General features: G+C 39.3%; 4 protein-coding genes across 8 annotated transcripts in view; all 4 read right to left on the bottom strand.

The window, feature by feature from the left end:
- ulk2 (unc-51 like autophagy activating kinase 2) overlaps positions 1-3,554 on the bottom strand; it is a 43,700-nt gene extending 40,146 nt beyond the window's left edge. The window contains exons 1-2 of the mRNA XM_023351788.1: positions 2,520-3,554; positions 121-213 (exon numbers count right to left, since the gene is read on the bottom strand). Coding sequence (XP_023207556.1) covers positions 121-213; positions 2,520-2,612 — 186 coding nt within the window. The 5' untranslated portion in view covers positions 2,613-3,554. The remainder of the gene's footprint in view (positions 1-120; positions 214-2,519) is intronic.
- Positions 3,555-7,415: 3,861 nt separating this feature from the next.
- Positions 7,416-9,838, bottom strand: tmem97 (transmembrane protein 97). The gene is made up of 3 exons (XM_005815156.2): positions 9,660-9,838; positions 9,446-9,590; positions 7,416-7,996 (listed from the first exon to the last, which is right to left on the bottom strand). The coding sequence occupies exons 1-3, from the start codon at positions 9,771-9,773 to the stop codon at positions 7,722-7,724; spliced, it is 534 nt and encodes a 177-aa protein (XP_005815213.1). The 5' UTR covers positions 9,774-9,838; the 3' UTR covers positions 7,416-7,721.
- Positions 9,839-10,812: 974 nt separating this feature from the next.
- On the bottom strand, positions 10,813-20,875 carry LOC111611934 (tyrosine kinase receptor Cad96Ca-like). 2 transcript variants are annotated; one of them, XM_023350949.1, is made up of 12 exons: positions 20,702-20,875; positions 20,485-20,604; positions 20,324-20,399; positions 18,726-18,930; positions 18,158-18,296; positions 17,393-17,491; positions 16,599-16,759; positions 16,102-16,239; positions 14,598-14,709; positions 13,672-13,771; positions 11,740-11,839; positions 10,813-11,064 (listed from the first exon to the last, which is right to left on the bottom strand). In XM_023350949.1, the coding sequence occupies exons 2-12, from the start codon at positions 20,534-20,536 to the stop codon at positions 10,954-10,956; spliced, it is 1,293 nt and encodes a 430-aa protein (XP_023206717.1). In that variant the 5' UTR covers positions 20,537-20,604; positions 20,702-20,875; the 3' UTR covers positions 10,813-10,953. The 2 variants fall into 2 exon arrangements, with proteins under 2 accessions (XP_023206717.1, XP_023206716.1); XM_023350948.1 differs by having other exon boundaries at positions 20,485-20,586.
- A 1,921-nt stretch (positions 20,876-22,796) lies between these two features.
- Positions 22,797-27,201, bottom strand: part of usp32 (ubiquitin specific peptidase 32) — an 84,435-nt gene continuing 80,030 nt past the window's right edge. For 3 of the 4 annotated variants that reach the window (XM_023351000.1, XM_023351002.1, XM_023351001.1), the window contains exons 33-35: positions 27,092-27,184; positions 26,103-26,272; positions 22,797-25,372 (exon numbers count right to left, since the gene is read on the bottom strand). In XM_023351000.1, the coding sequence (XP_023206768.1) occupies positions 25,279-25,372; positions 26,103-26,272; positions 27,092-27,184 (357 nt within the window). In that variant the 3' untranslated portion in view covers positions 22,797-25,278. Of the gene's footprint in view, positions 26,273-27,091; positions 27,185-27,201 lie in introns of all 4 variants that reach the window. The other variant, XM_023351004.1, reaches the window with a different exon arrangement.

The following is a 27,201-nucleotide window of genomic DNA, read 5'->3' as shown; positions in this document are numbered from 1 at the left end:
TTAATATGCTATGGATAACATAAGTTAGTGCAATGAATAGCTCCTCCAAGCCTGAGACGACTCACTCAGGTTTCAGTTCATTCTTTCTGTGAGTGAGAAGCATTGAATCATTCTGCTCACCTTCAGGATTTTGATCTCCTTGCCAAGCAGGATCTGGGACTTTGAGAGGTTCTTCTTATTGATGCTCTTAATGGCCACTTCCCACTCAGTTTTCTTTACAGCACAGAGAAGAAAACAGGTTAGAGTAAGTTATCATCATGATGTGACACACTTCATCCATCCCCAAATAACATATTTCTGTCTTCAGTTTCAGTCATCTTGCCTTCTGATCAATGACCAATCACCATTATAAAAATGCCTGTTATTGCTCTACTTCCTGGTTGCTGTTTTTATCTGATTTTAGGAGTTCTTAATAACCTAACCCTAGTGAACTTTATTAAAGCATGGTCTATTTTTGTCCATTTGCACCACAATGTTTTAAACCGGTCCATCACATATATGATGTGCACAAGGGGAAGAAAAGTTGCATCCCATGGTTCACAGAGCCTTGTTGGTATGGCTGTAATGTGATGTGTTGTAATGTGTTCTGTTGTTGCCTCACTGAAGAGTGGGGCAACAACAGAACCAGCACCAGCCTACTTACTCTGGAACAGAGCTAACCCAACCCCCACCCCCAAAATAAGATCCAATGTCTGAGACAAACTTTAAAAATAAAGATTCCTCGAGCTCACATGGTTGCAAGTTCACATGAGCTCACAACTACCTATGTAACCTGGCCCGCAGGGTTGTGAACTCAGCATCAGTGTATAGAGGTGGAACACAAACAAATAAAAAGAAAGTCTCTTAAAAAAAATCTAAGAAATTAAGAATTACTAGGAGACGGTCTGATTCTGTCAGCCTAGAGGAGGTGGACTTTTTAGAGGCAAACTAACAGGTCTTTGAGGGCCAGAATTTTTGCTGATTGGCACGTGTTCAAATACTTATTTGAAGCAGTAAAACACAAATAAATTATTAAAAACATCATGCATTGTGATTTCCGGATGTTTTTTTAGAGAATACCTTTCTTAGGACATGCATCTAAGATGAAAATTTCAAACCCCTCCATGATTTCTAAGTGGGAGAACTTGCAAAGTCGAAGGATGTTCAAATACTTATTTTCTTCACTGTACATATTTTGGACAATGGAAGAAAACCAGAGGAGCCAAATAGAACCTTTATATGAAAAGGGTGAACATGCAAACAATGCCGAAAGACTCAGCTAGGAATTCAAACCCAAGGCCTTCAATTCTGCAAAGCAATCATGCTAACAACTGTGCAACTGTGCACAGAAGTAACCATTCTATTTGGATTTCAGTTTCCAGATCTGAAATCTTGAGTGGAGCTAGTTTGTGTGTTGCTCTTGAGCTGCAGTCCCTTTTTAGGTTTACTTCTCTTTTGGGATCAAACAAATTATAGGGAAGGTGAAAACATTAATGCTGTGGTTAAAATACATTCAGATGGTATTACTAGGTGTGAACCAATGTATCAGCCCCAATTTCCTTAATTTTGGAAGATCAATGATTGGCCGATGCTCATCTACCTCAGCAAAGGTCTGTCTTCTTTTACTCTGCTGTGAGAGAGCTTTGACTGATAGAGCAGCACATCTGCACATTCACATTTAACAATAATCACCCCACTTTTGTCAATTCTGCAACTTTCTTTCTATATTTAGCAGCACTTCACACACAAACATGGTATTGGAATAAATCAGAACGTCGGAATTCTTAAAGATCGGTAATCGGTAATTGCCGATCAGCCAGAAAACTGCAAGTTAATTAGTTATTACATTGATGCCATTCCTCCTGTTTGACATGTTAGCTACACAGTTGGACAAACATAAACTTGCATCCCAATAGTCTTGCTTTGGGACTCAGTCCTGCAGAGCTGCTTTATAAAACGTAGCTCTGCATGAGCTGGAGTGAACAATGTGCTTCTATTTGCTCTTCATGGGTTTGTTTGTTCTACTTGGAACAAACAAACCCATGAGCCCAGAGTTCCTCACAGCATGGTTAGATTTAAGGATATAATTCAAATTCCCGAGCATTATATTATAATCTAATAGGTTTCTGAACTGCAGCATGAATGAACACTATGCAGCTGTTATATAAGGAAGGCTTGTATTCTTAAATAGACAGCCACTCCTACCTCAGGACGTCAGCCAGTCATTGACTGTTGCCTGACTCATCCGTTTCATGAATGAACCAAATAACATTATTAATTGTTTACAAGATGCACAATGTGAATAAAATACATTGAGGACCAACAAGAGTGACTGCTATCCTTTCTAAGCGGTTATAGGTTCCGATATTTGGTTAAAATGTTCAATAAATCAGCATCCTGAGGAGGCGGCAGCCCACATACTGCTGCAGAGCTGCGCTCTCCATTCACTGACCCACATTTTATCATTGGACTGGTGGTGCTTGTCCTCTCTATGCAGGAATATTTAGAGTCGCACAATTTGAATTGAGACATTTCATTACCTTTCTGTGTCTTCCCTTGAACACCACTGCGAACGCTCCATGTCCAACCAGGTCCTTCCTGCTGTACTCAAAATCTCCCACAGTCTCCATCATGAGAGGGAAAGTAGATCAGCTCAGATGCCTCAAAACCCCGCTGTCCTCTTCAGAGGGGGACAGATCCGCTCCGAGCTGATGCTGCTTTAGTTTCAGTTATTTCATGGCAGGTTCCTCTGATGTTCCCATAAGGTAAAAACAGGAGCTGGAGGCCGGAGATGATGCATTCAAGTGCCTCGCGAGAAGGCTGGAACGTATGTAATATCACTACCGATCAGACGGCGTTGATTAAGGGTAGCATCAATCCTTAGCTTAACTGTGTCAGTGCCAGCTGTCTGCTTGTCTGTGACCCAGTTGAACGACTGCTCACTAATTCGCTCTGTGCCCGGTCACCTGACTGTCCCGGTGGATTGTCTACATGATGGGAAGCCGGGGAGACATGACTCTGCGAAGCCTGGATCAGCTGCAGCTGCAAAACACTGCGTTAGCCTGACCGTGACATAACCCTGCGGCTACCCTAGCGTCACGGCTGCTTACCACGGCAGCTCTGCGCAAACATGCTAACAATAACATGAGCTCAATGGGTCACCGCTTTGCTAAAATACAGACAAATTATAGGGAACATTAGCTAACTAACATTAGCGAGCAGGTTTGCGTTCAACAGTTAACCTAAACATCTTAAAAATGTCAACACTGAGCTCCTGTTCATCCACACAAGGCAGACCAAATTACTGGTCATCTTCCACAAGTCGTACAGGTCCAGAAGACGTCTCTCCGACGCTGATAAACACTGCCGTTTTCCCAGCCTAGCGCCCGTTTTATCCGTGGGGAAACTTCAAACGTCACTATTTATCTTCGTCGACTACTTTAAATTAACCACTAGGAGCGACTGACACCTGCAATTACACGTTTTAATGTCAATTACAACATACTAAACCGATATAAACTGTAACGCTCAAATATATTACAAGGACGGCTACAGTACTACTACCTGCCACTGAGTTAAACAATACCCATAAATAGTGCCATGCTCAGCTTTTATACGCTGCTGCCGCCGCACAAACTAACGGCATGTCCTTCCGCCACAAGAGCTAATCCGTTACACGAATAAGCAGTATCTTATTGATAGAGAGTTTCTTAAAGATAGAGAAGTGCAGTCTCTATCTTTATGTTATGAGGTGTTTTTTGCTGTTTATATGGAACAACCTACATGTTTTGGCTCCTCTGTGGAGAAACAGAACATAGCTATGTTGCAGGAAGTAATTTGTATGAAGATATATTATCTGATAAAAGTGGTTGGGTCAAAAATGAGAAGCATGGGCAATATTGATAATCTGATTGAACTGAGACAGTCTCTGCAGTGATGCAACACAGCACACTTTGTAAAACCGAAATGTCTCTCTAAACAACAGGAAGAGCTAAAGAAGAACATCAAGATTTGACCCCCTCCAGTGGCTGGAATTGGAACCGGTCCACCAGTCCTCTCTTCTTTGCGAGGTCTCATGGGGGCTGGTCGTGCCTATCTTCAGGGTACATCCCGGACAGGTCGACAGTCCATCACGAGGTAATACAAAGACAGGAAAAAACAAAAACAAGACTGAATGATTTGATGTGGAGGCAGAGAAAGAAAGCTGGGAGTATGTTTTAGGGACAGCGTGACTGTGATAATCCAACACAGAACAACGTGAGGTTAACAACCAACTGATTCAGAAAACCGTCTGGTGAAGCACACAGCAGTAACATAATAGGATTTAACATGCAGATATGTTGGAGATGGACAAATAGAGGTTTACTCCCCACTGAAAGGAAGGGGTTAACTGGGGCTCAATCAAAGGGAAGTCTAAAAACCACAGATTCTTCCGCCCTTTTTTAATAACCAATTATGTTTTTGTTCAATGTCATCCATTGCATAAAACAGGTATAGCCTGTTTGACTGTTGCTTTTTACCTCTGAGAGACTGTGTGCACCTTCATAGGTGCAGTGAGCTGAAAGGAGGAAAAGCTCTTTTCCAGTCAAATGGATCATAAAACGGAATTTTATGATCTGTTCTTAGTTTTTTATACTTAACAAAGCCAGAACGTTCTGCTGAGAAATGAGACAGTGCTATGCAATATCTGTGTTTTGTATCAGTAGTTGCATAGTTTTTGTCATGAGGTGTGCCAACATTGAAACATCTGAGTAACTCTTCACCCAGTAGAGTTGCAGCTGCCAGTTAAAACATTGTCAGTGTTGTTGCTTGTCAGTGTCCTTAATACTTCCAACTTTTTACACACAGGTAATAAAGCTTAAAGTGTGTATCATTAAAACTATTCTCAGCTCAATCTCAAAATTTTGTGGTCCCTAATTGTTCTGATGACTCCCAAAACTGAAATGATTGTATTTTTTGGTACTTTGGGGATCAGATCAGAGGTAGAGCCCACAGACAATAGATACTCAGCCTTGCTAAACATTCATGACCCTGGAGTGTTTCAGTATGTTGACACCTTACAGCAGGCATGTCCAAAGTCCGGCCCGAGGGCCAATCACGGCCCGCGGTCAGATTTCATACGGCCCGCAGCTTCGGTCTTATAATGTATTATTTATGGCCCGCCTCCACTGTGAAACAGAATAAATAAATCATAAAACTTGAAACTGTAATTCCTCCTTTCACCAAATGGTGGCAGCACCACTTTAATACTATCAGTCTCTGCCTCCGTGCAGCGAACCGCTCTCCACTCATTTCTGCCATGGCCACTGCAAAGAAAACAAGTTTACAGTGAGGGCCGCCGCTTTCAAGAGAGATGGGAATTATAATACTTCTTCACTGAAAATCAAGGCAATTGTGCTTGTCTAATTTGTAATGAGACGGTTGCCTTGTTTAAGGATTTCAACGTAAAGAGACACTACCAGAGTAAACATGCTAACACATACAACAAGCTAACAGGAAGTGACCGTGCTGAAAAAGTGAAGCAGCTCCAAGCTGCACTGGCATCACAACAGCGATTCTTCACGCGGGCCTGTGAGTCAAAAGAAAATACCACCAAAGCAAGCTACGAAGTGGCCATGTTAATAGCTAAACATGGCAAACCTTCTACTGAAGGTACATTTATCAAAGACTGTGTTATGAAAATGGTGGAGAACATTTTGCCCTGAGAAGAAGCAAGAATTTGCGAATGTTTGCCTGGCACGTAACAGTGTGGCACTGAGAGTTGAGGACATGAAATTGAGTATTTTGAACGGTAACGTCTGTCACTATCAGCAGTGAAGAGCGAATCGAACATTTATGCACCTGGATTTATGGCACTTATTTTTATTAAACTCTTGAGTAAGATTTGGTTATTACTGTTGATGTTATGAACCTGTAGATGTGACAAACTATTACTTTCTGAAAGATATTGTAAATGACAAGAGCAAAATTCACTTGTTTTAAGATTTAACACTAGAATGGCTAGAGTTAGTCCACTTTGACGTATACCTATATCGGCTTCGATAGTCCAACTGGCCTGAAGGATTTTCTCTAGCAGGTGCTTTTGTTCTGTAAATAGGGCCATTACCTTATCAGTACCCTGGTAATGGCCTCAACGCATCTCACAGTTGCACAATTGTTCCTTAGACTTCGACTTCGACTTAGACTGACTTTGTTGTCATTTTCAATGCACAGGGTGTATAAAGAACGAAATTTCGTTGCATACGGCTCAGGACAATGTTTGAGGTTCCAATGTATTAGCTGTTTTCAACAGGCGCTTTTGTTCCGTAAATAAGGCCATTACTGGCGCACCCAAGCACAATGAATTCATTAGTTAGGTTAGTTTATTTCTAAACTGTCATTTTATACCCTCTTAGCTTTATTTCAAAGAGAAACATTACTAATTTCTTTTAGAAAAACCTTTGCACATTTCTTGAAACAGATTGTATGTTTTGCAAACTCTATGTACATTTGGCAAAATGACCTGGATAATGCAGCACAACATCATGGATCAGCTGCAAAAGGTCACATCTCTCCAAAAACACTTCATGTATGCTTCAAAACTAAACTGAAGAGCACTACCTACAGGAGACCTGATCTCCTGCAGGTATCATAGATACCCACCCCCAACATGCACTATTCACATTCCCACCTTCTGGCCCGACGGTCAACGACCACATTTACAATTGAAGAAGGGATGCTAATTTGAGCCATCAGAGTCGTCAGGGTGGACTCCGGCCTTTTGGCCCTGCTGAGCCGATATGGGAAGGACTCGAAAACTGTATCATCCTATTAATAATAATAGACAACTTTGCATTACTTATAACTCCTGTTTAAAATGTTCTTGAGGCAAAAATATTTTTAAACTCATGTAAATTTAAGGTATTTCATACAGTTTGTTCAATGTTATCTGACTCTCCAGATATGAATGAAAGGCAGAATTTGGGTTTTTAGAGTTGTTCTCATCTGCCTGAGTGGCTTATATTTGGTTATTTTGTCATTTGAAAAATAAAGATAATTGTGACAATGAAAATTGTTTTATAACGGTGTGTATTTGCATGAAACGTTAGTAGTTAAAAAATGTCCGAACAAACTATTGGCCCCCGGGCATCTTCACTTTATCAAATCTGGCCCTCTTTGCAAAAAGTTTGGACACCCCTGCCTTACAGTAACAAACTCTAATGTCCATTATGGGGTTTTATCTGACAGGCCAATAGTATTGTATAAGTGTGAAAAGGGAGGAAAATGATACATGGTTTTCAAATGTTGTGGTCCAAGTCTTAATAGGGCCCTGAGCAGATTTTTATTTGGGGGCCCATATACCAACCTGTTAACACCAGATGCTTTATCATTCCTAAGATTGTATGTGTATAACATACCTACTATCAGTATTATTTGTAATTAACTTAAATCACACCAGTGTAATTATGTTTATTGATTTTAACCTTACAGGAGTAACAATCTGAAAAAAAATATTTGAGTTGAATAAGATCAATAATCCTTTTTATTATCTAGATAATCAAAAGAGTAATTGACAAAAATCTTAGTCAAATGGTCGAGCTAAAAACTCACAATAAGCAAAACAAACTAATTTAACATTCATCAAGTAGATTCATCTCAAATGATACTTCAAAACGTGTTTCACAGGATCTTAAAGAGTGCATTCCCAGATGGAGGACGATTGCTTCTAAAATCAAGGTAAATTACAAAGTTTTGTGTTGGATTCAGTTTTTCTTCTTGGCTTTGCCGGATGTGCTGCCAGGTTTGGAGGCGGGGTTGTATTTGGAGGAGAGCAGCATTGTGAGCAGCAGCACCACGGGGACCAGCAGGTACGGTGCATATATGGAGGCCAGCAGCCAGCGCTCCCTGTTAGTCTGGGGGCCAGAGTGGGGTTTGACAGGGAACTGATGGAAAAGGATGTGGGCTAGAATGGGAATCAGCGTGGTGGCAACATGCGTGGAGTACACAATGGCAGGAGTCCGGATCCACTTACAGCCACCTGGAAGATGAGAGGGATCAGGAGAAGCTGCATCTGGTTGCAGAATTTCACTGACATTTAGGATATAAAAACATGGACATGATACACAGTGCAAAAGTCATATATGCAAGTTAACATTCTGACTTCTTTTTCTCAGGGCTGCAAATACTTTCACCATCACTGATTGTGTAAAAAGAAAGTGAACTCTCACCACATCATTAGGCCATTAAACATAATCTGATCTTTACCAAGTGTTAAAACGAGGCAATTTAAACATCAAATCAACAACAAAACATTATATTTTACTGAGAATCAAAAGGAAACACAATGGAAGAAAAGAAATAGTTTTTATCAAGGTTTCACATGGTTGTGGAGGAACCTCTCTTCCACACAGAGCTTCTTTGGTTCAAGCTTGCACTCACTTGTTTGTTCCCACCTATCTGCACTTGCTCTTGGGGGCTTTTTTCCAGTTCATGAGCACATGATGCCTAGATTTCACATTTAACTTTAGAAATCTCTGATTTACAGGGTGATTGAGTCCTGTGGCAGCAAATCAAGCCCAAACTCCTCCACCACCCTGCTTGACAGTTTAAGATGCTCTCTGTTATGTTTTGTCAGGTTTTCTTTTTTACATAAGGGGGTTCTACAAGTCCAATTGTATTGGTTTATTTTTGCAGTTTCTTTAAGAACTTTATCTTTCAGTGAATTTATTTGGACATCTGCTTCTGGGAAAATTACCAACGGATCTTGAAATATTTCAAATTTCCTGAAGACTAAGATATGGTCCCTCTTAAATCCTAGGTCATGTGGTCAACATTCCACACATTGTTTCTATGTTTTTGTTGTTTTTGTTTACAAGTAATGACATGTAATACCAGTGCTTATTATTACTGTTGTTCACCATAAATCTTCATATTTTTGCTTTGCATCATCTTTTACCCTGTCAACCCCCGGTGACCTCCTGGATTCCCAGTGGGGGAAGTCTGCGTCAGGCTCAGTACATTCCCTCTTACTGCTCAGTTTGTTATTATTAATTCTATTTTTGTGTAACTCTGTATGCTTTCTGTCACTTTGTTGCTGAATGTTCCTAAGGGACAATAAAGGAATTTCTAACCTAAGCTGGCTTCAGTCTGTTTAATCAATCTTGTGGTCTGTGGTCCCTCAGCAAGTTCAGTTATTAGGCATGTGGTCCACTGATATATACTACTACTAGTAAAACTAATCATTTATATTGATGGTGTGGCCTTTCAACCATGAAAGCAGTCTGTTAGTGAGAACTTTCTACTCTTTTAAAGTTATGTAGTGCCCACAGCTTAACTTTAGAGACCTGGAGCTGACTAGGTGTTTTTTTCTTTCCAAATCCTAACGCAGCGATGCAAATCAGAAGATATATCCTCACCTTGTTTCAATTTTATGTTTGTTTAAGCACTTGGATTGCAGATTTCACGCGTTGTTTTTAAGTTTACTCACCTTTCAGAAAAGCGTAAGCTGCAATGGGGAAAAATGGCATTTGGAGAAAAGCCTCGCAGAAAATAAACGACTTGAACCACTCAGGAGGATCCAGCACCATGGGATCTTTGAACTCCTCTGCATACCACCTCAGAAGATTCTTCAGCTGGTGGGAAAAACTGGGTGAATCATCTCGGAGCAAACAGAAGAACAAGACGCCGTGGTCTGAACTTACCTGCTGGGGGTACACATGTTCAGGCAGCAGGGCTTGTAAGTCAATAAATAACGTAATAGGAATGTGGGAGGCAAAATAAAAGAAAAAGATTATTTCTAACACACGGACAGCCATTATGTGTGAATGGGCGCTATGGACAGAATGGAACCAGGGTCCAAAATCCACAACTGCGCTGTGGCGTAAAAACGCATGTTCGATGACTCCATCCTATTGGCTCACAGGAAGAGCAGGCGTTCCTGAACGCACCACTCCTTCCTGTCATTAGGAAGGAGTGGTTAAAAGTCCTCCACAACTGTGGAGGAATTTTCCTGCCATAATCCAAGAGCACACATTTTCAATCTGAAAGCAGGATTTTATGTCTTTTGTTCTCAAAACTTGTAATACTTTTGCTTATATTTTCAGTTTAAAAGCAGGACTTCATCTCTTCTCAAAAGTTGTAGTGCTTAAACAAAACTTCTGATCTCTTTCAAATATTCACTGTCCTTTCTCAAATCTTTCTCCTCATGCTCAAAACTTGTCTCTGTCGGATCAAATCTCTGCTTGCAACCTCTCTGCTCGCTTGCAAATTCTTTTCTGCTTTAAGGGAACAAAAAAGTACCATTGTCTGGCAACCCTGCCACAGACTGGCAACCTGTCCAGGGTTGCCCAAAACGTTGGCTGGAGAGAAGCACCAGCCCCCCGCCCCCTGCTAGGGAAAAGGATGTAAAGAAAATGGATGGATGGATTAATGGATGTCTGGCAACCTCTTATCCAATAGAATGGAAGCGTTATACTGGGTCCGTTTGTTTCCTTTTAGTGGGTGTGCCTGTGTGGCTACTATGGATTGTAGCAAACTGCGCCGCCCGCATCCCTTCGATCCCTTCTTTCATCCCTCTCGATGAAAGGGAGAAACTTCGATGAAATTATGGCAGGAAACTTTCCCCATACACAGCGGCTTCAGGTGCTCCTCGTAAATAGCAATGCAAAAATCGCGATGTATTTCTGTCAAGAATGTAAAATTCCCCCAAAATTAGACATCCCCATTTTGTGTTGCTAAAGAGTTCAATAAAAAAAGGAGAAACATGTTTAATGAAAAATGACAAGTATATTACATGTTTCAAAAAGTAACATAAGACCCAGTAAAATCAGATCTAATAGAAAGGCGAAAGTAAAATCTTTGACTTTATCCCTTTATTTTCCACTCTCCTGTCAACCCGCATTTTAAATGTTTATGCACAAAGAAACACTCATAAAATATAATAATCGAATAGTTCCTGATTTAAATTATCTGTATTAACACAGCCTTGATAAATATTTAAACGTGATGTTCTTCTTTCAAGACGACAGTCCCTCGCTGTCTTTGTTCTTCATGATATTCTGCCCGATCTTTAGCCAAATTCTGCGGACTCTCCACATCCACATAATCCTGCAACAAAGACAATAATTCGGTTTTTCAGAAAATTCACATCATATGAATTTTTATTTGTGGCTACAAAACTAAGATATTGAAGAAATCAGTTTTACATTTGCTCTTTGAAAGCGTCAGCAATCTTTCCAGGAAAAACAACAACAAATCGCTGGAGGCAGATTTTAGAAAAGTTGTCTCAGAATAATACTTTTAGACACTGAATTTATAACGCAGATAATTTATATGTTTTTGGTGTTGTTTTCATGTTAAATTCACAAGCAAAGCTTTTAAAACCTGCAAAAAATAAAAATAAATAAAATAAATTAATTCAGTTTCCATCATTTGCTTGTAAAACTTCATCTGTAAAAGTGATGACCTTCTGGTGAGCCAAGCCACAACAATCAGTATTAGACCAAGCCAAGGCTTTTAGCCAATCTGACACTTAGGCTTGAAAGGGCACCAAATTTTGCAGGTAATATTTTTCTGATATATTTAAAGTAAAAATGAGAGAACAAATAATTTACATAATTGCAACGGACAAAATTTTAGTGTTATAATTTTATTGTGTAGAAAAAGTCTGATTCAAATTAGACCATATTTCTTCAATAATTTTAAATATGAACTTATGACCTAAATTTTATTCCACTAGAAAACCTTAAATTTCATCTCCACAACATGAACAAAAATGCTCACTGCATCATCCTCTATGATGTTCTCCAGCATGGATACGATGTCCTTGAAGCCGGGCCTCAGGGTGTAGGGCTCCTGCCAGCAGTCACGCATGATGTGAAGCCTGCAACATTCAAACTTTTTCTCTTTCATGCACATGTCCGCTGTCAGTGACTGTGTTGATGTTTTAGAAAATGTTATATGATTTCAATACCAATGCAGAAAATGATTATGGAATACAAATAGTAATTATTCACTTACACACCACGATAAAGATATAAACATGCCCAAAACTTACAGCAGTGACACAAATGTTGTGTTTTTATGGTTTTAACATTTTATTTACTAAACATGTTTTTAGTATATGTTGTAGAATATTTAGGAATTCTTCTCAGATGTCTGAGGTTTTTTTCTTTAGGAAAGAGTCAGTATTTATAAAGTTGATCTCCTTTAATAACTTTTGCCTTTCAGACTGTCATTGGATTTGTACTGATAGTGATTCACTGTCATGTTTTTGGTGCTTGGAGTTGGTCAGCTTGTTGGCTTTTGTTTCTACTTTTTCCTGCTTTTTGAGAAATCACCACAGGTTCTTACTTTGGGTTCAGATCTGGGGAGTTTCCTGGAGACACTTTGTAGTCACTTTTGTCTTATGACATAGACCTCCATCATTATGCCAAACACAGCTCCTTTCCAAGCTGTGTCTGGATTGGTGGAAGAGGTTACTCTTGGACAGTGGTGGGTATTTTAATATTTTGAATAAAAAATGTGATGTTCTGATCATTTACTCAGAGCAGAAGTAGTGTTTTTACAAATTACAATTTTACTCTTGAGTCATTTCTTTCTTCTTTTCCTTTTACTTGAGTAAAATATATTAAGAGCAGAGCTTCTCTAATTTGGGTACAGTTGTTAGTTTCTCTTCCCAAATCTGCTCTTGGAGGACATCTGGTATTATATCCATATTTTATTCATAGCAGTAAGTCCACTCGTCCAAATAAGAAGCAACCTTTCATGGATTGATTGGGGGAGTTACTGTTGGGACGTCACAGAACCCATTGTGATTCTCACCCTTGTTAATATTTATCTGATTATTGCCGTCAATGAAAAGGAAGATTCATCAAGCAAAATAACTGCACCAGCTTCTACTGTCCATCTTTGGACTTCCTGCAGAATTTCAGACCATCCTTCATGCTTTCTTTTCAAAAGTGGCTCCATCGCCATCCCTCTTTTTGCAATGAAATTGTCCAAAAGACTTTGCTTTATTGTCAATACAGATGCAGACACACTTGATGCCAGCATAAGTTCTGCACTGTGAAATCTCATATGTAATACATGTTTAAAATTGATAAAAATCAATTAATGCAATATCATGCAATGTTGTTTTTATAGTGGTCACAAAATAACAAAATAAAACAAAATTCATTTATGACAATTAAATGAATGCAAAAGTCAGATGTATTAGTTCCATCTGACTATAAACAAATTTAGAAAACAAGCCAATGAGACAAATATAGTTTTTTTTTTGTATAATGATACACTTTCAATACCTTTTTCAAACTTAATTTTCCGATAATTACTTATGTTATCAGGTTTTAAAGGGTTAAGCATTGATTTCCAATGAAGAGGGTTGTCTTCTATTTTGACTGATATTGACTTCAGCTGGACTCTTTCCCAGCTTCACCTGGACCAATGATGTGACAGTTCTGAAGGAGGTGACTCTTTTGTGCCAAAGCTAAATGCAGTAACACTAGATTTATTGTGCAGCTCATCCCTCTGTATGATAATCTAAAACAATGTGAACTGTTTCCACAAAAAAAAGAAAAGAAAAACTGTCACTGCAAAACTTTTAGTCATCATTATGAATCATACATTTGTCACTCTGTAAAGTTTTGAAGCTTAGAGAAAAAGATCAGCATGAATTATGGGTACATGGGTTTTATGTAGTGAGCTTTTGCTTACATTTGTGGTCTGCATCCTTCAGGGTTTGTGTTCTTATGACCCATGCAGATGTGGAACACCACTTCCTCTGATGTCTCCAGGTTGGGGTATGGTAATGTACCTGAGATTTGAAGATTTTCATATGAGTTGTAGTTATTTAGAAAACACAGTTTAAAGGTGATGTGCTGTTTGCTTAACTACATTTGCTCACTCATATAATATTCTTTATTTTTAGACATCACTTAGATGTTTTATGTAATAACCTCAGAACAAATCCTGTTTACATTTCGAAGAACACAGCCTCATGACAGAACACTAACACTTGCTTATAAGCTGAAACAAGAGGATGAAAACAGACTCTATGGTAAGATATTCTCCAAATGTTTGGAGGGTACACATCTCAGATATAGAACAGCACATTTTTTACATTACTTAAAATACAAGACGATGAAGGGAATTCCAAAGAGGAAAAACAAGCTTAGCATAAACTATCAGCTGTATTTATTTAAAGTATAATGATCTCTTACCAGCTTGATTCTACATGACAGCTAGTGTTAAAAAGATTCAGATTGTTGGACGCCAAGTAACATGACTACAATCTCCAGTTTAACCACCAGAGGTCAGCACTTGTTACATTCTGTTCCTTAAACTCAAAAATAAAAGGCAGCATAATTTGGTCCCTTGATTTGTGATGATCTTTTTATGTAGCTAAAGAAAACCTGTTCTTTGGTTGTAACATGATGATGGAATTGCCTGACTGCAAGAATTCAGATGTTTTGAGAATACTGTACAGCACTGTGGTGCAGTTAATAGCTGTTTACAGTAAGCAATTTGAAGCCGGGTGCTGCTCTAACTGAAGTGGGTCATCCATCCATTAGTCTACACACATCCTCCAGGTTTGTTTTACCTCCCATTACAGTATATTCCATGTTCCTACCACCACCTACCAAATGTCTGCATCTCCCACAGCACAATGCCAAACGCCCATACATCTCCTTTGAAGCTGTAGTAGTTGTTCTTGAAGTACTCAGGGGGGTACCAGCGCAGCGGCACGCGGGGCTGCACAAAACACACAGCAGAAAAGGTCTACACACACTCAGAGGATGAAAAAAGCTGTTTCCTCTCTAATACCAATTCTCATACAGCAGAATAATTGAAATCAAAAGGAGAAATGAAACTGCAGAATCTTCAGCATACATTTAGGTTAATGAGCTCCAAGTGCTTATCTGTTTTTTTGTTTGTTTGTTTTTGATTGAAGCCGTATGTCTGTAAATGGGCTGCTTCCTGTTCTAAACAATGTCACTACCCCCACAAACCCACACAACTAAGAATTTGATTTTCCATTTCAAACACACACATGGGAGGCAGTGTGGCCAGTGCGGAGAGCAACGTGCTAGATGACGGGCCACCAGTGTGTGTGGTGTGAACACACACTGTATTAAAAGAATACTTCACAAGTCACCAGGCAGCAGGTTTATTTGACGCATGTGTCACTACCTTCAGAAAGGGAAGAAACTTAGTCATGAAACAATGAGAATCAGAATCAAACAGCAAGGTGAGATAAAATGTTGCTAAAACACAAAATGAAAAGAGACAATTTGTTACAAAACCCCCGAAAGAATATTTTTCAATGACATTGTGAATGAACTGAACTGTAAACCATGCTTAACTAAAGCTGATTTTTTTTTTATATACCAAATCTGATTTTAATAATTTTTTTCTTGCTTTCTGGGTTGACATCACTCTGAACTATGGAAACCCATGAAAAAAATCCAGATTTTTCAAAGATTTAATTTTTAAAAACAAAAAATTAAATTAATTGATTAAATTGATTTATTGCCCAGCCCTTAACTCATCTCACAAATCAGCACATCAGGTTTTTCCATGAGGTCACAATGTTTTCTGTGCATTTTTAAATATTGCTATATAAAGCTTGAGTGAAACACAAAAGAACCCAACTGCATCTACAAAATGAAAGCAAAGTAATCTAAATTGTACACTGAAAAACAAAATGTCCCCTGAAGAGTAACCAGACCTGCTGCCGTGTTTTCTATGCAATGGTGAGTATGTGGCAAACCTATTTTATTCTTTTCTGTTAGAATAAAAGCAGAACTATGTGCAGGTTGATAGTTGAACAAAAAAGGTGAGAATGATGTAAGACAAGCTAAAACTATATATATATATATATATATATATATATATGGTGCTTGCCCAAAATACTAGACAACAGTACTGAACAAACCCAGCATACAAACGATGTCTGTGTGTGTGTGTGTGTGTGTGCGTGCGTGCGTGCGTGTGTGTGTGTGTGTGTGTGTGTGTGTGGGTGTGTGTGTGTGTGTGTGTGTTTGTGTGTGTGTGTGTGTGTGTGTGTGTGTGTGTGTGTGTGTGTGTGTGTGTGTGTGTGTGTGTGTGTGTGTGTGTGTGTGTGTGTGTGTGTGTATTTCTTACTCGTGGACTCCTCCAACGGCTGCTGCGGCGGCTCGCCATGCGGCTCAGGTCCCGGGCCAGACCAAACTCTGCTAATTTCACCTCCCAAGGAAACTTAGTGACCATAATATTCCTCAGAGCTAAGTCACAGTGAATGATCTGCACAGAGGACCACAGCAACAAGTGTGTGTCAAATAAACAAATATTCAAGCGCATATTCTTGCATGTTCTACACATGCAAGAATATGAATAATAGAGTCAAAAAGTCATCATCTGAAAGAGGTAGCAAAAGATTATTCTAAAGAAAAGTAAAAAAATATATATTTTTTAGAACAATTTAAGCTTTCAAAAGAAAGAAAATGGCAAACTATGTCAATAGTGAAATAATTTTTTTTATCTAAAATCTACATGGAATGAAAGTCGTGTTGAAATTTTGTAATATATGGATTCAATGAGACAAATGTTCCAACATTATATAAAATATATTGAGAACATGCAGTAGTGTGTGTGTGGATTACCATTTTGGAGCGCAGGTGCTGCATCGCCAGGGCGATGTGGTAGGAAGCAATGGTGAGGAGGCTCTGCAGCTCTGGGTCTGCACTGAGGTGGACCCTGTTGGTCTGGAGGAAGGTCCTCAGTGTGCCATAACTAACATACTCCATGATCAGAATACAGGGCTCTGCACACAGGAAGGTTCACTCAGACACCTCCAGTGCTGGAATATTTACATATTCAAAAAACTGTTCTTATAATATTCACTTAAAGGATCTGCCATGTTTGATCTAGCACTAGCATATGAATATGAACATCCCAGAAGACTTTGGAACCCTGAAAAGCTACTACAGGTACATCTCTGGAATAACTGGAATACTGTATTTGTTCTGATGGGGCTCATTTGTTGGAACAAAAGTAAGTCTTTAAAATGATAACCTCTCAGCAGGTATTAAACATATTCTTTACTAAGTTTATATACCTAAATGTTTTGTTTTCATTGGTTGTTAACAGAAAATCATTATAATTAAAAGAAAGTCTTGAAAACAAAAATTTGTTTCAGAAATAAATTACATTTGAAATAATATTCTAATTTAGATGCACCAGTATCTGTTTGTGATTGGTTCTGAGTATTCTAAACTCTGTCTTTGAAGGAAAAACTGTCATTATTTTTCATTCAACAAGTACAAATAATGATGCATTAATAATAAATCGTAGCTTACGTCGAACATTACAATGTTAGTCTGATTCACTGTTAGACTGTAAGAACAAATGGTCTTGCATCTTTTTCTACAGTTTATATGAGCATGTTTTAACTTACGTTCATTCGTGTTCCAGTCCAGTAGCTGGAGGATGTTTTTATGGTGAACCAGTTTCCTCATGATGCAAATCTCCATGTCCACATGTTTGGGACGCACACCTTAGAGGGACAAAAACACAATAAGATGAAACTAAATTATGACCATCAACACATTTCAGATTAAATGAACCAATCTTTCAACCAAACACTTTCATAATAAAAACATTAAAACAATAAATAAAAATACTAAAACAGAGCAAAACAAGCAACAATCTATACTATTTATTGGGTAAATACAAATAAATCAAGCTTCATTGTATGGTTATGTTGACAGAATAATAAATGAATATTATTCAGCCTCAGGAGGCCTAGTTTGCCTCCTGAGGCAAACTAAGCAGCTGCGTATAGGTCCCCCACAACAGGAGGGGGCGCCAAAGAGCAAGTCTTTGCTGTCTAGGTAAGGTCATGCTAATTTGGTGGAAACGCACACCAAACAGGACGTTTGTTGTCCTGCAACGTTTCGATGTGTCGCTGGTCCAACACACCTGGATTAAATGAGTGAAATGTCTCCTCCACCTTCAGTAAAATTCTACAAACTGTATTTAGTTCAGGTTGTTGAAGCTGAAAACGCATAAAAAGGTGCAGAACCCCGAACCTTGAGGAATAGAGTTTGACACCCATGACCTAAAAGAAAACAATTTACTCAAAGAAGTTTTATTAAAGGTATGAGTTATAGGCTGTTGAAAATCCCCTTTATTACTCTAGTGACCGTTACAGTAAATTGACCTTCTTTGCTGATCTTGCAGGTGAACATGCTGTGACCTTTACACGTCCCTCTGCTCATCCTGGCCTGGTAGAAGACTCCCTCCTTCCCTGCTTTGATCAGCTGCAGCAGATTCAGGTCTGACTTGGTGAAACGAGGTTCCTGCAATGAAACACTCCTGGTGAAGTCATCCACAGAAGAAGAAAGACCAGGATTCTTTTAGTATGGACTGTTTCCAGAGAAGACTCCAAATCAGACACATGGACAAATCACCAGTCCATCACTGAGCAATAGGGAGACAGACAGGACAAACAATCATGCACACACACATACACCTAAGGAGAATTTAGAGAGATTAACCTGACAGTCATGTTTTTGGATTGTGAGAAGAAGCCAGAGTACCTGGAGAGAACCCACACATGCACAGGGAGAACATGCAAACTCCATGCAGAAAGGGCTGGGATTTGAACCCAGGACCTTTTTGCTGCAAGGTAAAAGTGCTACCAACTGTGCTACTGTGCAGCCCACACTGAGACTTAAATATTAATTTCCCTCCGAAGAATAAATCTGGACCCAGCTGTGTGACGGTACCTGCTGCAGGCCTTTCCACAGCCTCTTGGAAGATAACCGGACATTGGTTATCCGTAAAGGAGTTTCTGGAGGAAGCTGCTCGCCCTCGTCATTCTCCACTGATTGGACTGTGGGTGTCACAACGGCGGTCTCTAACTGAGGCAAATGTCTCAGAATAAACTTGCTGCCCTGCTGCATTCGGACGGTTCGAACCATGGCGCGGTACCTGCAGAAAAAATTGTTTCATAAAGCAACATTGTATGAGACTGAAAAGGGCCATTTAAAGCAAAAAACCCTGTTTACCTTGACTGCCCCTTTTTGTCAGAGAGCAACAAATGAGTATTTATAGCATAATTTCATATTTGCCTTTAAATTAGATTCTGCTGAGAACCAATAAGAGGTTAATATCTAACTGGCAGAATATTTCTGGCAAGAGAAACCAGAAATATTCAGGACATCAGCTGACGTCCTGAACGGCTCAGTGTTGTGGGGTTTCTGGTGATTATCTCCAGAGGTCTAATATTTAAGTATAATTTTAACATGTTAAATGATTAAAATTAAAGTTAGACTTGCCCCTTTAGTATCTTTGGAAGTAATAAATTGAGGGCCTTAAATTTAATAGGTACAGTTAATTGTTTATTTCTATTTATGGATTCCTATCACTTTTAGCCTTGAATTGCAGCGATATTTGCAGCCCTGGTGATGCTTTGTGGCCCCTGACTGCACACATTTGGCAACATTTGGTTCATTTGGTGTTTAAGCAAAATTATGCGTGATAAATTTCAGTCTTCAGAGAATGAAAAACGTTTGCTTTGACATGAATTATTTTTCTCTTATTTATCAAATGTTTTACTGTGACTTTACTTTCATTCTGAGGATCCCAAACATCCGGTGGCTTTTACAGGAAAGCAATGTTTGGTACATCTATTTATTAAACGTGGCTAAATATAGGACATGTTTTCAAAGAGTGGCATACATTCAGTTCCTGTTTTGAGTACGGAGATAAACTTTTATAGACCAACAGAATAGAAAATGATCTCACCTCTTGATGATTTGGACTTGTGTCTTTCTTTAAAAAAGGCAAAAGTGTTTGACCTTTTTTAAGTGTTGGATCTACATGTGAGACTTTTTGTTATTAAATTATTGAATGTTTAGTTTACTGATGAGCATGTAAACTAAACACCTGTTAACTAAATAGGTAAACAGGACAAATATTTCTTTGAAATTTTTTTTGTGAGAACTTTCAACATTGGATTTTGGCCTAACTGGCAAAACGTTTGTACAACACAGACTTAAAAAGGCCTCGGTGCTTAGATAATTAAGATAACTCTAATCATATCGCATACTTTCTGTAGTACTATGAAGTACTATGAAGAGATTCATAGTATTACATGAATTGCACATGAAAAGGATGTTTGTCATCTAAACTAGCAAGGTGGTTTTAAATAGAAATGTGTGGCTGTGATAAATTTCTGAAGAAATTTGTGCTGCGGACACAAATCAGGATGTGTTTGACCTTGAAGACTGAACTTAAGCAAAGTGAGCTTTCTAAAATCTCAATTTCAAATATATTTGTTCATTTTAATTTAGCATGAACAAACTGCACAAAAAATGCTTACTTTCTTAGAAACACAGCGCCCAGTACAATGAACAGCAGCAGGATGAAGCAGAGAACTCCAAGGATGACGTAGAGCGCTGCAGAAAGACAGAAGTTCACTTTTAAAATGTTGGGATAATTTTGCTGGATATTCATCTGAGTTGTGGAAGCCTGACAGCTCACCTGGACACGTAAGAAAGGCAAGATTCAAGCAGATGATGCTCTGCGTCATCATCCCCAGGAGCCCAAAGTGGAGGAGTGTGAACAGAAGAACATCACTTTGGTCTGGAAAAGGGGTGAAAACTTTCACAGATGTGGAGGGAAAACAGTTTTGTTTAAAACTTGGCTGCAAAGCAAGGAAATGCAAGAAAGACGTGGGCTGAACATCCAACCACCTTACCTCTGGTTGTTCTGAAGACAAGAACAGTAGAGAGTCGAAGGATCCAAACCAGCTGTAATTCTTTACTGTTCTGAGCAGCTTATTAACACAACGTTAAAACTTGTCAGAGTTTAGTGTGATCCTCTGACCTATCTGTCATGTTACCAGCCGGAGCTCAGCTCGCTTGTGAACCACAACACAGGCAGAGGAAGTGAACAGAAGCAGCAGGTGGCTTGAGATGCAAACTCCCTCAGACACAGCGCTGATGCTCAGCCTGGAGTCAGCCCACAGCGCATGCACAGGCGGCCCAATCTGAAGCAGTGGGATGAAGATCAGGAGGAGTTCACCCCCTCAGTTCAAACAACAGCAGCAAGTGCAAAAATGTTCTTTGCAAGATGTGGCTGAAGGGTGAAGAGATGCTTTTTTTTTTCTTCAAAATTGGAACTAGACTCTTTTTGTAAAGTATTTATTGTAAGACTTTCAGCATGGATTTGTAGCAGAGAAGAAAGTCATCAGATAAATAATATTACAACTTAAGGTCATGCAGTTCTTCTAAAATTCCAAATGCTGTCAATAGCTACTAAATGATATCCTAAAAATGTTCAGCTCATGATAAAAACGTGCCTAATGTTTAAACAAAACGAGTAAAGTTAGCCCATAAATTCCCAGCATTTAAAAGCTGCTAAAGGCATCCCAGGCTATTTATATATTTTTACTCAGAATAACTTTATCTGTCAGACTGGGTCAGATGAGAGGCGGACCGGAAAACCTTTAAAATAGTGTGCAGTTTTGCAGCTTGCATGTGTCAGTAGCACCTTTTAATTCGGGGAAGCGGCTGCAGAGACCCTGCATGTGTGGTTTTCCTCCCTGAGCTGCAGCAGAAGCTCGCTGTGACAGACTGAACACACACCGTCACAGTGACAGGCACGGATCAAACCAAGTCCAGCACAGGCAGGATGTGGCCTGGGTCTGCCGGTTCTGGTCAAACAGTGAGAAAAACTCTGAGGTTAAGCCTGTACTCACATGTGACATGTTGGGATGTTTTCATTTCAATGTGGAAGATAATCATTCTGACAGTTCATTGAGGTAGTGTCATTAACGCCTGAGAGGCCTCTCTCAGTTGGTGTTTTAATCAGTGATACTAACAAGTAATTTTTGTATCACTGATTATTAGTATCATCAGGTATGTATTTTCCAGGCACAGAGGGCCATTTTATAGCACAATCATGTCACCTTCAGTTGTTATAGAAGTGCTGTGTATATCAAACATGGTTTAAAAGAAACAATGTTATAATTTGACATCTTAAAATGGGCTCCTGCTCTTTTTGACACTAGGAGCTTTAGATTCCTAGTGTCAAAAGCTAGGAGTCTAAAGCTCCTAAGGTTTCCTTAACAAGCCTCACCTTGGAAAAGGTAAATTGATAATGAACTTAACTTTACAGAATTTAATTAAATGATTGTTAAGGAAGTAAAACATGAGAGCCATGTTTGTTTTTACCACTTCTCTCACCCAGGAGGTTTGCACAGGTAAAACATTGTAACTATTCTTGTTTTTCTTAGAATGGGCCTATATGTGACAATAGGAGTTTTTTAAATTTTACCATTCCTTCCTTACGTTTTCTTCTAAAATGATTTTGCCATAAATCTGCCCACAATGTTTTCACTGTGTCATGGGTGTAAGGCACCTGAGGCCAAAGGGCTAATGCAACAACTGAACAAAGTTAGTATAAGTCTTACTATGTGTTTTACTATGTAAAGCAAATACTTCCAGAGTATTCCTTTGTTATTGTGGTTCTGTTTCTTATTAAATGCTAATGTCTTGATTGAGGACCAGCTGCAGTCCTGGTATCACAGGTGCTCTGCTGAGACTCTGCAAAAAGAAAGCACCAGCATCTCAACCTATTCTGCAGAGAAATATGCAAGCATTTTGAAAATGTTCCTTGTTCTTTGATAAGTAGCCCACATCACTACCCCTCCACCACTGTGCTCAGCAGCTGTTCCAAGGTTTTTTTGATGGTACCCTGTTTCTCTCCTACAGATGTGCTCAGCATCATTCCCTTAAAAAATGATAAAACTGCCAAACTATTTCCACAACTTTGAACAACAAAAACAATCATTTTTAATGAATGGAATTTCATCTGCAGTTTAATTTGTTGCTTGGTTATTTTGTTACAGATCAACAGTATTACTCCATATACAACTACAATAGTTTGTACAGTTCATATTCAAATACACAGTTTTCATTGGCTTATTTACAAAACACTTTATGTACATGTTTTAATGTCAGTGCAATGTCACCTTCTTTCAACAAGCACCTTACAAAAAAGCATTTTTTGTTGTTTTTAAATTAACAAGTCAGCTTTCAATCTGACAGTACAGAAGTTAAATAAAAAGAGGCTACAAAAAGACAGACAGCTCAGTAGTAGATCGCTCCGCCTGCCAACATGCTGAAGTTATGTGCGGGGTAAGGGGCAGGGCAGGGGGCATAAGCCCTGTGGTTTAACTGGGTCTGTTTGTCCAGCCTCAGCTAACAGATTGGTTCCATTAGGCAGATCTTTTGATTTCTGAAAATTGTGCTAAAATTAGCCCCTATTTTTAACAACAGTTTGAGCTGCAGGTGGCCTGAGGGCACATTTATGGACAGAAAACAATAAAATCAAAAACTGACATGTACTGGGCATATAACTGAATGTAGCACTAGAAAATGGGTTCTTGACTGATCTGATCCTTACTGCAATTTTCCCTTTGAGTCATTTCAAACACATAAAACTGAACATCATTAATAGCTCAGCTAAAAGGCAGAAAGGTGGAGGAAAAAAGCATTCAGAGCAAACATAAATAGCACTCATCTGCATACTTTCATTCATTCAACAGTCTTTGCAAAGAAAAAGATGACTTCATTCTAATACATATTCTCCAGAACGATGTCTGCTCCATGAATACAGCAGCTAAAAAGAAAACAAACATCTGTTGTGTGTGTGTGTGTGTGTGTGTGTGTGTGTGTGTAGTGGGGGAGCCAGAGGACATTTCAGCTGCAGAGGTTTCCTACTACTACTGATTAACTTAAAACAGACCAAGCTTTAAGTGAAAGAAACATGTTTGCCTTTGTGCTTGCATTCAGTTGAAATGACAGAAACTTTTGACCAAGCTGCTCACTTAAGGAATGCAGTGCAGCTTTATCTTTTCAATTCATGCCGCGGCGTTAATGGTGCAAACAAATCTCATTTTGAGGCAGTTGGAACTTGTTTTAGCTGAATGTGTGCTCAGATGTCATGTTATGAACTCAAACATGAACCTTTGGCGCTACTGCACATATTTAATCTGTATAGTAACCATGAGTCATCTGATGTCAAACTTTACTATCAGCCCACATCAGCAGGTTGTCTGAAAAAAATCTGTAAAGGGGCTTACAAATCCGACACCAGATTAGCACAAAATCATAAATATACAGGCTTAAACCAGCTGATTTTATAATGAAAAACCTGTTTGACTCAGGAGCTGAATCAGGTGGAAATCACTTCAAAGTTCACCACTTTGAACCAGTGGCAGGCTGACGAGGGTTCAGATATTAATCACAAGTAGAAATCTCCTGAAGTGGGGTTCAGGTGTGAGGTCATGAGCAGTCAATATCCTACTTTCAGTAGAGCCAGAGACAGACCGAGGCTAAAACAAACTTTTATTTTTAAAACCAAAATCTCAAAATGAGCATAATGAGTTATGCTAACACTATTTTACAAATCTTTCAGTGCAGTCATGTTTGCATTAAATCTTTATTTACACAAAACTCTCTCCCTGTTTGCAGGTAAATTGGGACATTATGGTCTGCCACAATGGCCTTCAAATGTGAAAGATGTACTGGTACATTTACCTCTTTCTGCGTAGCTGCACATGTTCTACCTGCTCCTGTGATTCACCAACTAACTTTCCAACCAACTAACTAACATTCTCACTAGAAACACATCCATAGTAAATATGACTGGTTTAAAGATTTATGAATCAATGTTTACATTAAGTGCAGGAAATTCTTTGAGATTGCGGTAGTTTTAAGACAGCCTCTTAACAAAACCTCACTTCAAAAAGTGGGTACTATCCCTTTAAATTGACATCACTTGAATTACTACAATTCGAAGGCTCAGCTGAATCAGTCAAGTGTTTTTTAGGTTATTGATTAAATATTAGAATAATAAAACCACTGATAAAATTCTTTATGATAGTGCAGTCAAAATGTTTTCTCCCTAAATGTTCCAGGTTTGTTTCCAAGGTTGCAAAGATTTAATCATCAGAAAGATGTGTAAAGTGACAGCAGGGAACTGCAGCAGGGGTAAGGTGCAAAGAGAAGCTTGCTTCCTGTGGGCGTGGCTTCAGCTAGACATCCAGGTCTGATCTAAAGAGATCCGCCTCAACAGAAAGCCTTTCTGTTTACAAAAATAAAACATGTCTTATAAAATGCCACCTCCCCAGAATCCAGGGAAAAAGTCATGAACATATACTGAACATATTTACGCTTCAGTTTTATTGAAATCATGGCACCTCTCCAGAATAAATGGAGGTTCCCAGGTGAGCTCCTGGAGTTGTGGCTTTACACACGTCTACACCAGTCATTTGGCAGCCGTGGGATTCAGGCGTGGGTGTAGAGGGCTGCATTTTCTCTTTTTTTGGTGTGGGAACTCTGAAATGCAAGTACCTCGTCTCCTACAGTGGAAGGAACAACATATTTCTCATTAACACTGTTTCATACATTTAGGCTACAGCTGCTGCACAGACTGCATGATGGGAATATGATGAGGTAGAATATGATATTAATCCTAGTGACACATTACCCTAATAAAACAGCTTTAAAAGCATCTCACAGTATCCAATAGTCTAGATAAGAAGTTTCAAATCCATAATGGCCTGTGGCACCACATATGACACCAGCATGTATGTACTGAACTTTAACTATTCCCAAATGGCATTCCAGACCCAGAGAACAGCGACACTGTTCTTCCTCTGATGACACAACCTCAGGCGGAAATGCTTTTTCTCCTCCCATCATCACAGGTGACCAATGCACAGTGAGAAAGTAACATCACTTCACGACTCGGCCACATCGGCATACATTCAGAGATCTGTGAGGTTCAGCTGAATGTTACAGGTATGCTATGGCAAAATACACATAATTGAGGATTGTTTTATTTTATTTTATTTTTTTCACTGGGCTTTCACTTGTACCACATTAGTGCTTTGGAAAAGGAGGGGAGGGGCGGATGTGACTAATCTAGGTTTGGATTGGTAAGAAGTGCTGCGCTGCCTCCATGCAGGCGGACAGAGGCGTGGCTCCGAGCCGTTAGCAGTCTGGGAGGATTCAAACAGCTGGCGCTTCCTGCCCAGAGCCAGAGCGGGGAGCAGGTGTAGTGTAGTGACTGGAAGGCGGCGCGCTCACTGAAGGACACAGTACTTCTTGTAGTCGGACTCAAAGTCTTCGTCCATGCTACTGGTGTCGGCCATCTTTTTGCCGTCGATCTTTGGCAGGAACTGGGAGTAGTCGACTCCCTGCTGCTCATAGAACAGGATGTAGGCTGAGTCGGTGTCAATCTCCTCAGAGTGAACTTCCTGTTGAAACGACAGATCCACCATGTCACGTCGTGAAACACCAGAAAGAGGGAGGCAAACCTATAAAAGGCTTCTTCAGATAACACATGAAGATATATTTACAGCACCTCACAAAGCATACATACACCTTTAAATAGCTCACATTTAGTCCAGGACTATAAACTTAAATGTAATTTGTTGTGACTTTATGATAGATAAACTTAAGTGCATATTGTGGAGGTTCACATCCTGTTAGGATGTGAACCCGCAGCAACCCGCAGCATAATGCTGCCACCACCATGTTCTAAAGTTAGAGTGGTGGGTCATTAACTTTTAGAATTCAGGGATGTCTTTGGTTGCAACATAGAAAACTTTAAGACGCTGTAGAGTAAAGTGTAAAACATGCATTAAACTGAAGGCCCGGGGGCCAAATGTGGCCCGCCATAGTTTCTTACGTGGCCCTCTAGACTCTAGAAAACCACATGAAAAATTTTACATTTTGCAGATCAAATCAAAGAGACAGACCATTATTAATGTTTTCACAGGTTTTATCAATACACTCTGCCACAGCTGGTCATGATCTTGATGTGGCCAAAAATGAAAATGAATTTAACACTCCTGGTGTAAAAATGCTAATGAGAAAATGTTTGTTTTTCTTAACTGCCAGAAAAATAAACTTTATAGTGTTATGTGTATTTTAAAAGTGTCTGTCAGAAGAGAAACACCCACACAGGGTTAGCAGGAAAACACACATGATTTTAGTCAATTCTCTGGTGATTCACTCAGACCAAAAGGCCAACCAGGATCACTTCTAAAGCCCTGATGTGTGTGTTTGGTTACCTTGCAGCTGCTGTCATTGTAACAGTACCACTTGTCATTGGGGTTTTTAGCATATGTCACATAGTGGCCCCCTCCCATGATTCCTGAATGACACTGAGAGGATAAAAATA

Source organism: Xiphophorus maculatus, chromosome 18 (genome assembly GCF_002775205.1).
Source record: "Xiphophorus maculatus strain JP 163 A chromosome 18, X_maculatus-5.0-male, whole genome shotgun sequence".
Classification (NCBI taxonomy): Eukaryota; Metazoa; Chordata; class Actinopteri; order Cyprinodontiformes; family Poeciliidae; genus Xiphophorus; species Xiphophorus maculatus.
This window is presented reverse-complemented; position numbering and strand designations above follow the sequence as displayed.